The following is a 12,464-nucleotide window of genomic DNA, read 5'->3' as shown; positions in this document are numbered from 1 at the left end:
ATCTGTTCCGTCTGAGCATGAGCCTGGCTTGGTTCTGCTTTTAGGAAATTTCAGTCCTCGAGATTGCCCAGCATTCCTGTGTGTGTGTGTCCCAGCCCGTGTGTGTGCATGTCCCAGCCTGTGTGTGTGTGTGTACACATGGGTGTCTCAGTCTGTGTGCATGTGTGCACATGTGTGTGCGTGCGCATGTCCCAGCCTGTGTGTGTGCGTGTACATGTGGGTGTCTCAGTCTGTGTGCGTATGTGCACATGTGTGTGTGGGCATGTCCCAGCCTGTGTGTGTTTGTTAGAGCTCAGTTTTCACGGGCTTTTCCCTCTTCATTTCCCCCCAGTCTAGAGGTTTGCCTCATACTGAACTTCCCAATAAGGCATCTCCCCAGCTCTGTGCTTGTAGGCAGGCCTGTCAGGGAGAACCTTCTATCCCGTCAGATGCAGCACGCCGCCATGCGGCTTGCAAACCAGCCACAGCGTTCTAGCTACCCTGAGGGTCCCTGGAGTGAGGCTGCGTGTTGGGAGGGAGGGTACAGTGCTTCGGACAATGCCTGTATGAGGAAATGGGAGAGATGGAAGCATAGAAAGAACGAGCAGAGGCGAGGAATTGCCACCAGACTGGCCGTGACTGCCCGCTGTCCACAGCCCGCGGGGTCCTGCCGGCCCCAGGTCACGAAAGAGGCAAGGTGGTGTCAGAGCGACCCTGAGCGGGGAGATGAGACTGGCTTCAGGCTGCTTTGTGTCCCCAGCCCTGCCACTCACCCTCTCTGGGCCTCTCCATTCGACGGGGAGGGGCGGCGTGGTGACCCTTCCAGGCCTGGCGCCCGCCCTGTCCTTAGGCTGCCTCCCTTTGTCGGGTTTGCTTCCCAAAGGAAGGCCCTCTGCACTGGGTAGGGGAGCGAGGCAGATCCTGGCCAGGGTGTCCACGGTTGACCCCGAGCCTCGAGGCCCTCCTTGGATGGCAGAGCTGCCGATACTGTCCAGGCAGCCGCTGGGGCCAGTGCTGGGGCTCGATGAGGCCACCCATGTGCCTGTGTTTTGATTTCTGACACACTCTCATGCTCAGTGCACACAGCCCTCTGGAATCCATGGGATGTGCCTGGCTGCATGATGATAAGTTGCAGCTTTTCAAGCTCTTGACTGGTGGCCTGCCCCGTTGTCGGGGAGGGAGGGTGCTGGCGACTGTCACACCCTTAGGGCCGCAGGCTGTGGGCGCTCGGGGTGGTGACTGGGGTCTGCAAGTGATGCGCAAACAGGAGCGCGTCCCTGACGAGACTAACGTAAGCGACTTCTGTTTGCTGTGAGAGGGTCGATCACTCTGTGCCTCCTGCGGGTGAACCACGTCTGTGTCTCTCACATCTCCAGACAAGGCGAGGTTAGCTCCAAACTGCACCTCTGTGCCTCCCTTGCACACTCACATCAGGTTCAGGTCTGGGGTGGAAACTCACCTTGTTTGGTTGGTTTGTCTTCTTCTTAAAACAGTATTTATTGGTTGGTTTTATGATTATAAAGTATACACTGTGCAAACAGCAGCGCACTCAGGAATGGTAAGGAAGAGCGTCACAGCCCACTCTTCGGGGCTCTGGCCCTTTCGTGTCTGCACTGCCCATTGTCACCGGGGAGCCCCTCCAGATTTCTGTCCTGGGTCCTGTTCTGTGGTCTTACCCTGTCTTCTTGTGTACAGAAGGGCGTCTGAGACGTGCTCTGCATAAAAGGGTCTAAAGCTGTGTTCCATGATGTCTGGAAGGGGAAGCGTGGTCTCGCTGCACCTGCAGGCACAGGCTTCCTTGTTTGGATGCGTGTGACTGTGTTGGGTCCCTGACCTTGCTGATGAGCACAGATGCTGTTCCACTGTCTCCACAGCCTGTTTGTGTGTAACATCTGTCCCAGGGGGCAGCAGAGGTGGGGACCCTATCGTTTGAGGGTGTGTGCAGGTGTCTGAGCACCAATCTTGAGACAGAGAAGGCTGGAGGTAGACGAGTGTAAGCCGAGGGTGTTTGTAAGAAAGGAGCTTCTTGCTTGGCTCAGTGACCAGCTGGTCATGGCCACATCTGTCCAGAACACTGGGTCACTGTGACTGTTGCACACACACCACACGTACAGCATCTGCACACCCACCACACACACACAGGCTTTACACACCCACCACACACACAGCCTTTACACACCCACCACACACATATAGCCTCTGGACACACCCACCACACACACACAGCCTTTACACACCCACCACACACATACAGCCTCTGCACACACCCACCACACACACACAGCCTTTACACACCCACCACACACAGCCTCTGCACACACACACCACACACACACAGCCTCTGCACACACACACCACACACACACAGCCTTTACACACCCACCACACACATATAGCCTCTGCACACACCCTACACACACAAACGGCCTTTACACACACATAGCCTCTGCACGTACCCACCACACAAACAGCCTCTGCACACACACAACCACCACACACATGGCCTCTGCACCAGCACACACAGACACACACACACACAGCCTCTGCACACATCCACCATATACACACACAGCCTCTGCACACCCACCACACACACACAGCCTTTGACACACCCACCACACACATATAGCCTCTGTACATACCCTACACACACACACGGCCTTTACACACACAACAGAGCCTCTGCACATACCCACCACACAAACACAGCCTCTGCACACACACACCCACCACACACATGGCCTCTGCACACATACACACACAACACACACACAGAGCCACTGCACACACACACAGCCTCTGACATACCCACCACACACACAACCTCTGCACACACCCACCACACACACACAGCCTTTGACACACCCACCACACACATATAGCCTCTGCACATACCCTACACACACACGGTCTTTGACACACCCACCACACACACACAGCCTTTGACACACCCACCACACACATATAGCCTCTGCACACACCCACCACACAAACACAGCCTCTGCACACACACACACACACCACACACACACATATAGCCTCTACACATACCCACCACACACACACAGCCTTTGACACACCCACCACACACACACAGCCTTTGACACACCCACCACACACACACAGCCTTTATACACCCACCACACACATATAGCCTCTGCACACACCCACCACACACACGCGGCCTTTACACACACACAGAGCCTCTGCACATACCCACCACACAAACACAGCCTCTGCACACACACACCCACCACACACATGACCTCTGCACACATACATACAATACACACACAGAGCCACTGCACACACATACAGCCTCTGATATACCCACCACACACATGGCCTCTGCACCCGCACACACACACACAGCCTCTGCACACCCACCACACACACACACAGCCTCTGCACATCCACCATACCCACACGCGGCCTCTGCACACCCACCACACACACACACACGGCCTCTGTCCACACCCACCATACACACACACACGGCCTCTGTCCACACCCACCATACACACACACACACAACCTCTGCACACCCACGATACCTCCACACAGCCTCTGTCCACACACACATGGCCTCTGTCTACACCTACCACACACATACACAGCTTCTGCACATGCACCACACCCACACACAGCCTCTGTCCACACCCACCATACTCATAGCCTCTGTCCACACCCACTACACACACACATGGCCTCTGCACACCCACCACACCCATACACGGCCTCTGTCCACACCCACCACACCCACACACAGCCTCTGTCCACACCCACCACACACACACACAGCCTCTGTCCACACCCACCACACACACACACACACACACACACGGCCTCTGCACACCACCACACCCACACATGGCCTCTGTCCACACCCACCACACACACACACACACACATACACACGGTCTCTGTCCACACCCACCATACACACACACACGGCCTCTGTCCACACACACACATGGCCTCTGTCTACACCCACCACACACACACACAGCCTCTGTCCACACCCACCATACACACACACAGCCTCTGTCCACACCCACCACACCCACACACAGCCTCTGTCCACACCCACCACATACACATACACACACATACACACATGGCCTCTGCACACCACCACACCCACACATGGCCTCTGTACACACACACACACACACACACACGGTCTCTGTCCACACCCACCATACACACACACGCGGCCTCTGTCCACACACACACATGGCCTCTGTCCACACCCACCACACACACACACAGCCTCTGCACACCCACCACACCCACACACGGCCTTTGTCCACACCCACCATATACACATGGCCTCTGCACACCCACCACACACACACACACACACGGCCTCTGTCCACACCCACCACACACACACACGGCCTCTGTCCGCACCCAGCACACACACACAACCTCTGCACACCCACCATACCTACACACAGCCTCTGTCCACACACACACACATGGCCTTTGTCTACACCCACCACACACACAGCCTCTGCACACCCACCACACCCACACATGGCCTCTGTCCACACCCACCACACACACACGTGGCCTCTGCACACCCACCACGCCCACACACGGCCTCTGTCCACACCCACCACACACACACACACGGCCTCTGCACACCCACCACACCCACACATGGCCTCTGTCCAGACCCATCACACCCACACACGGCCTCTGCACACCCACACACGGCCTCTGCACACCCACCCCCCACACACACACGGCCTCTGTCCACACCCACCACACACACACGTGGCCTCTGCACACCCACCACACACACACACGGCCTCTGCACACCCACCACACCCACACATGGCCTCTGTCCACACCCATCACACCCACACACGGCCTCTGCACACCCACACACGGCCTCTGCACACCCACACACGGCCTCTGCACACCCACCCCCACACACACACGGCCTCTGTCCACACCCACCACACATACACACACGGCCTCTGCACACCCACCACAGCCACATACAGCCTCTGCACACCCACCACACACACACTCACACGGCCTCTGTCTGCTTTAGTCCTGAAGTTTCGCCTGATACCAGGTTTATGCACAAAAGCCTGTAGAGGTCACACAGCACCTGCACGCACCCCGCTGCAAGGTGAAGGGCCTGTCGGTCAGCACGTGTCTGCTTGGCCCTCGCGCTCACCTAAACAGGGCTGTCTCTAACGGCCAGCCCCTGCTCTCCACCCCTGGGGCCGTGGCTCCTGCGTGTGCCTGTGGTTCTGTGATGGTCCCTTGCTGAGCAGTTCCCCTCCCTTGAGAGCCCCAGGCCCCGAGTCTAGCCACGTCCCCTGCACGCTGTCTGCTCTCAGTCACCCCGTCCACGATGCCCCAGCTTTGTCTCTGTGAGTTTTGGACTTGTCGATAGTGTAGCAGTGTGCCCGCTGTGGTGTTGACCCTTGGAGGAGGAGAAGGGGCAGAAGAGGGGTGGTCAGCGCTCTCCACGGCCAGAGGCGGGGTGGTGATTCATACAGACGCGGCCGCCTCTGGGGAACTCATTGGGCCAAGTCCTTGCTCAGGGTCAGAGCAGAGCGGGTGTCGGCCCTATGGGCCCGTCAGAGTCTGGGCGCTGCCTCCGTGGGTTCAACACCAGGAGAACCCCAGCACTTAGATTTTCCCACATGGTGATCTTGAGAACTCTCACTCAGGCAGGCCTGCTGGCACATTGGGTGTTTTCAAGGAGGGTCCCCAAGCCTCAAAGGCACCCTGTGGTCATTCCTAGCTTCCCACCCCCCAAGCAAGGACCTGAGGAGGACAGAGTGCCCGCCTGCCCGGGCGCAGGGCCGCTGCTGACCAGTTTCTGTGCTGGACGAAGGAAGGACTGAACTCATTTGTAGATTGTGTTTCCCTTGCTTCTGCTTTTCCATTTCTTGTATTTTTTTTCCTTTCCTCCTGTTGTTCCTTTCTCACTTTTATGCTTTTTGTCCACTTCACCTTCTCCCTGTCCCTCCCCACTTCGGAATGCCTCCTCCTCTCTGTCCGTCTCGTCTCCTCCTCCTCCTTGTTTGGCCCTTTTTGAAGTTGAGCCCAGTGGCGGGACTCCACGGCGTAGACCTCTCTCCTTCTGCCCTTGCTGTGTCCAGGAAGGTAACGTAACCCCCACCTCCTCCCCGCGGCCTCTCAGGGGCGTAGCGACACTAGTCAAGCAGGGACCTGAAGCCCAGCTCTTTCTCTTCTTCCTCTGACACCTGGTAGCCCCGTTACAAACCCCTGAGTATGTGGCAGTTCCTCACAAGGTACAGTATCCCTTCGACTGTCTCGGGGGGACTGGGGAGTGGGGTGAAGCCAGGGAGCAGGTCCAGCCCTCGGGCCGCTCAGGCTGCAGTGACCGCAGTTCCAGGCCACCGCTCGTGGTCAGGCCCTTCCGCCTCACATCCTGGGACACGGGCAAGGAGCCCCCGCCCCTTGGGCAGTGATTTGTGCTGGTGGAGTCGAGGAATACTGTCCTTATAAGACTGGTCTACACAGATGCCCCGTTCTTTCCAGACAAGCACTGAAGGCAGACTTCTTTCCCTGTGTCTTGCTGAGTGTGTGTGTTAACTGTCTGGTTTGCAGTCCGTTGTGGTGGTGATTGTCGTTGACCGCATGCGGGCGGGGCCGGGGAGTGTGGCTCCTGCTAACCCGCTAACCTTCCTCTTCCCTCCCTGGTGCTCGCTCCCCGCTGACCGCCACCAGCCACGTCCATCTCGGCCATCCTTCTGGAGCTGGCTCGAGCAGTGAGGGAGGCGTCCTGGCGCCCCAAGACCCCCCCTCCACGTCCCGTAGGTGCCCCATGCAGAGCTGCTCAGGAAGGAACGGCACAGCTGGACGGGGCTGCTTTCAAAGCCAAAGAGTCGAGTTGCTGGGCGGGCAGGGAGAGCTGACCCAGCACTTAGCTCGTGCTGCACAGCGGCCAGGGCCCAGGACAGCGCAGTGCAGACGTGCCCTGCCCTCGCATGGGGTGGGAGGCCGGGTCCCTGGGTTTGATCTTCCTGGGAGAGGACTTCTGACCCATGCCCCCAAAGCTCAGAGAGACCTCTTAGCTCAGCTGTGAGCAGACTTCAGGGCCCGTGAGCACATGGTATCCGTGGCAGAGGTACCAGCTGTGCTCATGTAGTTCCCTAGAAAGACAGCCCCCAGCTTCCCTGAGACTGCGGGTGGCTTGTAATCCGAAAACAGCCAAGAGCCACCACAGTCTGGTTTCTGCACCAGGGTGGGACCCACCATGGCTGTCGGCTTCCTGGTGTCCCCTCCGTGGTGTGGCTCCTCGGAAGGCTCTTCCTTCCCTCCCCCTGCCGCAGCTGAGCCCAGAGGGGGTCAGGCCATTGCTGGTGGAGACGGGTGTTGGCCGAGGGGGTGCAGACAGCTGAGTGTGAGCGGCCACGGCCCCAGAAGCTGAGGCTGGCCTTGGATCAGAGCTGGGAACCTGTAGTCTCCCTGCCCTGGGAGAGACCCCCACCCCCACGCCTCCTGGGGCTGTGCTGCCATGCAGGGGGTGTGGGGAGCACTTGTCAGGAGCCTGAGGGGCCACAAGGTTGAGAGAGGCACCTCCCCGGTCAGGATGTCAGAAATGAGGCGGCCTCAGGTCAGTGGCCACAGGAGCAAGTCCCAAATACACGTGAAATGAATGGAAAAGAGAGAAAAGGAGGGCAGAGCACTGAGAACCTCCCTCAGAGAAAGCAAGCGGTCCAGCAGGAGGGTCCAGGCGAGCCGCTGGGGGGTGAGGGCCGGCCAAGGGGGACAGAGGAAGGTGCAGGCTGCCCTCAGGGGAGCGTGGTGCCCTTGTGGCCCCAGGCACCCTGGGCCTGACCTGGGCGCAGCAGGCAGCCCTCCACCTTTGTCCCCGTGTGACAGTCCTTGGTGGGAGACAGCAGCATGGGCCCGACACGCCCTCTCTCGGCAGGCATGGGCAAGAAGGACGACCCCAAGCTGATGCAGGAGTGGTTCAAGCTGGTGCAGGAGAAGAACGCTATGGTGCGCTACGAGTCGGAGCTGATGATCTTGTGAGTTCCCGGGCCGGGGTGGAGGGGGGCGTGGGCCCAGGGCCTGCTGTAGGGGCACAGCCCCTCCTAGTGTGGGGGATGAGGGCTGTGCCACCCCCACCAGTCAGCTCCTGGTTTTCCTTCCCCCTCAAACCCCCAGTGCTCGGGAGCTAGAGCTGGAGGACCGGCAGAGCCGGCTGCAGCAGGAGCTCCGCGAGCGGATGGCGGTGGAAGGTAGGCAGTGTGGGGCGGGCTTGGGGGCAGTTGGGGCAGGCCCCCCGCCTCCGCCCTGCGGAGGACTCACCGGTGTGGTTCTGCCCAGACCACCTGAAGACGGAGGAGGAGCTGGCGGAGGAGAAGAGGATCCTGAACGAGATGCTGGAGGTGGTGGAGCAGAGAGACGCCCTGGTGGCCCTGCTGGAGGAGCAGCGGCTGCGGGAGAAGGAGGAGGACAAGGACCTGGAGGCCGCCATGCTGTCCAAGGGCTTCAGCCTGCACTGGTCATGAGCGCCCGCCCAGCCCTGGCCGGTCTGTGCACTGCCCAGATCCCCCTCCTGGACCCCAGGTCTGAGAGGGCCTGGCGCCTCCGGGGAGTTTGCACTCCGGTCCACATGGCTCTGAGAAGGGTTCAGGCATCTGAGCTGTGGGGAGCCCTGGGTGGAGCTGGTTGTCCAGCGGCTCAGCCTCCTTGGAGGAAGCCCCCTGCCCGCCCACTCCAGAGCGCGAGACTGTGGGGGCGTGCCCAGGGAAGGTGCTGGGAGGACACAGTGACCACGCTCCCCTGGCACCATGCAGAAGTGGATGAGAAGCCCAGCCCACACCCCAGGCCTCCTGGCCGTGCCCTGCGGCTGCTGCATTTGCTTTTAATTCACAACACTGGAAAATACTGACTTTGGCCCTGCCAGCAGGCTGGCCTTGTCATGGACGCCTCACAGCAGGTGGGAGGCGTCCTCTACGCCTGGTTCCTGTGCTTGCACCAAACGAGGCTGACAGCCTGGGAGATGCAGCCTCTGGGGACCCTCTTTGTCAATTAACTTATTTTTTTATACTTGAAGCAGCTTCACTTTTGTATCTTTACTGGGATCCTGATGCCCCGGCACCCGGATCGGGGCGTGGAGCTGAGTCCCAGCTGATCGCGCTGCCCTCCATTCATCACCCCCTTCTTCCTGGGGCTGACCAGAGCCTTCCTGTCAGAGAGACCCCGTGTGGGCCCCAGTGCGCTGCTCCCGTCCCCTGTGCCTGGCCCCAGGGGTCTGTGTCTGCACCGCTCACTCATCAAGGATGTACTTGAGCTGCTGGAGGCCAGGCTGCTGGCCAGATACCGCTCGGAATCCTCCCTGTTGAAATCCCGGGTCCATAGGACCTGTGTTTTTCCCCGTTTTGGAGCCAAGGTCTCATCTCCCACACTGACTGAAGACGGTTTAGGCCACGGCACCAGCGTGAGGGACCCTGCTTGGTGAGGCCCGGACCCAGCAGCTGGAGCTGCGGTGACAACACACAGATGGGACGCTGGTCGGGGAGTCACCAGACAGACACACACACACACAGACACACACACAAACACACACGGCAGCCTCTGCCCAGCCCCCCGCTCAACGCCTCTTTGTGGGGAGGCACAGAATGAGAAGCACCATGGAGCCAGCTTGGGCCGCGGTTCAGCCAGAGGCTGACCGTGTCAAGCTCCCAGAGCGGTCAGAATCTGCGGCGGCCGTGTCCTTCTGCAGAGGAGCTTGGTCGGTGCCGGGCCTGTCCTGAGGCCCTCCAGCCCACCTGGTGGAGCAGGACATGCTGGAAAGGGAGGCTGCAAGGGCAGGATGAGGGGTATCCACACCAGCCTCGAAACGTCCTTGGGGAACCACATCGTGCCTCAACTTGAACACATTCATTCTCACTGCAAAGGAGCAGAGAACTGTCTTCTTGAGTCTGTCCCAAAGCTGTCATCTGTCACCCCCTGGAATCCAGGGGGCTCATGGCTCAGACCCTCACTTCCTGCTTGTTGAAGCAGAGCCTCTATTTCTGTTCTCCTTTCTTAACAGGAGCAGAGGGTGTTCTCTTAGATTCCATCTTTAAACCCCAGCCTTCGATAAAGCTGGGCTTGGGGCAGGATTCATCGCCTGTGTGGCCTTTGCCAGCCCTTCCCACCCGCCACCCGGTGCACCGTGACTGCCAGGCCCGTCCCGTGAGCCCCTGCCCACCCAGGACAAGGACGTGTTTATGAAGTAGCCAGAAGGGACGTGGCACCGCCCCGCGGAAGCGCACCGTGCCTGCCAACATGGGGAAGGCCCAGAGCTGCAGAGAAGCTCAGAAACACTCCCCAGCTCCCTTCCGCGGCGCTGCGCCTTCAGGCTCCAGTAGAGCACTTTTTCTGAACGCTCCGTTTCATAACCACTAGTGAGCAGGTTGTTGTAGTGCCTGCTGACAGGCTGCTGCGGTTTCCAGCTCTGGGAACGCACGGCTCCTGTCGCACCCCCATGTGGGCAGGGCTGCAGGAAGTCTCCCGCTGCAGCGCTGGGTGTGAGCGAGCCCAGGCCAAGGCCAAGGGCCCAGCCTGCTCACACGGTGTCTTCTGGCCTTCGCCCCAGGAGCCATTCTCCAGCTGCCCTGACCGGTGATGAGAGGCTATTCCCAATCTTTTCAAAGAGCAGGATTTTTTCAGTAGGGCAGAAAGTGGAGTTTACAGAAAACAACTTTTAGAGGTGGAAACAACTGACCTACAAAGGGGAATGGGCCATTTTATGCGCAATAAAAGTTTCTAAAGGAAATGCAGAGTGTATTTCTTAAGTCGCTCTCCTGAAGTTGATAGGACCCCGGGCACCGCCCTTCAGGAGTGGTGTCCGCAGTGCGCCTGTGCGTTTGAAGAGTGCACCCTTTGCTTTTTCAGCCAGCTTTATTCTTGTCCATATTGCCCTGTCTTGGTCACCCACTGAAACCCCTTGAGCAGGTGTGTGGAGAGACCAGGGGGTACGAGGCTGCCCTTCAGAGTAGGGCCAGCAAAGTGTCCTGCTTGTCAGGGTGACCCCGAGGCCCACAGCCCGGTGCCAGGAGGGTCTGCAGCCTCCAGGCCTAAGTCACTGAGATGTGTTGACCTCCCCAAGTGCATTTGCAGTACAGGGGCTGGGAGAGGCCCAATATCCTGGCCCCTGTTGCACTCCTTGGTGTGCTGACCACGGGGGTGTGGCGCCTCCCTCCTGGTGAATCCCCAGGGCACAGGCTGCCCTCAGCAGTGGCAGTGGGTGGGTCAGCACTAAACAAGGCAGCTGCTTCCTGGAGCCTCTGGCTCTGTGTGGGTGTTGGGCAGAAAAGAGAGCGTGGCCCGAGGTTCTGGGTAGGAGGTCTGGGTCGGGCAGGAGGTCTGAGTCGGGCCAGTGCCTGCAGGGGAGGGGCTGTGCTGACCCCCTTTGGTTCCTCAGGGCCCTTGGTTAGAGCTGGAGATGAGCAGGTTTAGCTGCGGTTCATAGGTGCCCACGTGGCAGGAGGTGGTGCTGGCTTCAGGCTGACAGCAGAGGGCAAGCCGCCTGGAGCTGCTACCATTCCCCTGCGAGGACCCACCTCATCTGTGGTTCCGAGTCTATCTAGAGCCCGGTGCCCATGGCCCTGTCATAGGAGCTGCACACACTGGCTGTCTCTCTGACCAAAAGACTGTCCCCGTGGGACGCTCAGTGAGGGGGGAGGAAGCTATCCATCCTGTTAGCTGGGCCTGGGCAGGACACATGGGCCTCCAGCATGGCCCCCATGCGGCCTGTGGCTCCAGGCTTGGCAGGTGGCGTTTGGTGGCAGCTTCACCTCCCATGTCCCCTCCCCGAGGTGGCCTGGCAGCTGGGACTTCACCTGGCAGTGGAGCCCCAGATGCTGCGGGCCTGAGGAGGCACCTGTTCACGGGAAGACACGGAGACAGCGGCCTGAGCACACACCACCCCATCCCCACGTGGCCTCTCAGAGCCAGGTTCTGGTTCTGGGGTGGGACCAGGCTGGACGGGATCCAAGCCAAGGACCTTATCCCAGCAGTGCACGGCCTGGTTCCTGGAGACTAGCCCCCAAAGGCCCCGAAGGGCTGAGGCTCCTGCATCTTGCAGATGCCTCACCTGGTGTGACTTGATGTTCTCCTTGGAAGGTCGGAGACCCAGGAGGACAGAGGAGCTGGTCCCTCCAGCCCAGGGCTACCTCACACGGTCTGCCAAGCCCGCAGAGTTGCAGTTTACTCGTGATGATTTTAAATGCTGGCCCGAATCTCTGTTTCATCCCTGGAACTTAGTTTACTGCTCTGCACAGACAGCATCCCAGAACGTTCCGAGGGGCCACCACCAGGAGAGTGTGAGGCTGGATGATGCTGGGCCTTCCACAGTCAGCTGGAGGGGACCCCCCAGAAGGCCTCCATCCCCGTTCCTGGAAGCTCTGGAGAGCAGGTTCTCCAGCGGGGAGATGTCTGAAAGAAGCCTCCAGAAGAGCCAGGTGTCCTCGCCCTCCTAGGGAAGGTCG

General features: G+C 59.6%; 1 protein-coding gene across 11 annotated transcripts in view; it reads left to right on the top strand.

The window, feature by feature from the left end:
- MICAL3 (microtubule associated monooxygenase, calponin and LIM domain containing 3) overlaps nt 1-10,750 on the top strand; it is a 147,726-nt gene extending 136,976 nt beyond the window's left edge. For 7 of the 11 annotated variants that reach the window (XM_060413553.1, XM_060413552.1, XM_060413551.1 and 4 more), the window contains 4 exons: nt 6,049-6,114; nt 7,910-8,009; nt 8,149-8,222; nt 8,311-10,750. In XM_060413553.1, coding sequence (XP_060269536.1) covers nt 6,049-6,114; nt 7,910-8,009; nt 8,149-8,222; nt 8,311-8,495 — 425 coding nt within the window. In that variant the 3' untranslated portion in view covers nt 8,496-10,750. The remainder of the gene's footprint in view (nt 1-6,048; nt 6,115-7,909; nt 8,010-8,148; nt 8,223-8,310) is intronic. The other 4 variants (XM_027968077.2, XM_027968074.2, XM_060413549.1 and 1 more) reach the window with 1 other exon arrangement.
- Nucleotides 10,751-12,464: the final 1,714 nt, after the last annotated feature.

This window comes from Ovis aries, chromosome 3 (assembly GCF_016772045.2).
Source record: "Ovis aries strain OAR_USU_Benz2616 breed Rambouillet chromosome 3, ARS-UI_Ramb_v3.0, whole genome shotgun sequence".
NCBI lineage: Eukaryota > Metazoa > Chordata > Mammalia > Artiodactyla > Bovidae > Ovis > Ovis aries.
The sequence above is the reverse complement of the archived record's forward strand: the minus strand, read 5'-3'. Positions and strand labels throughout refer to the sequence as shown.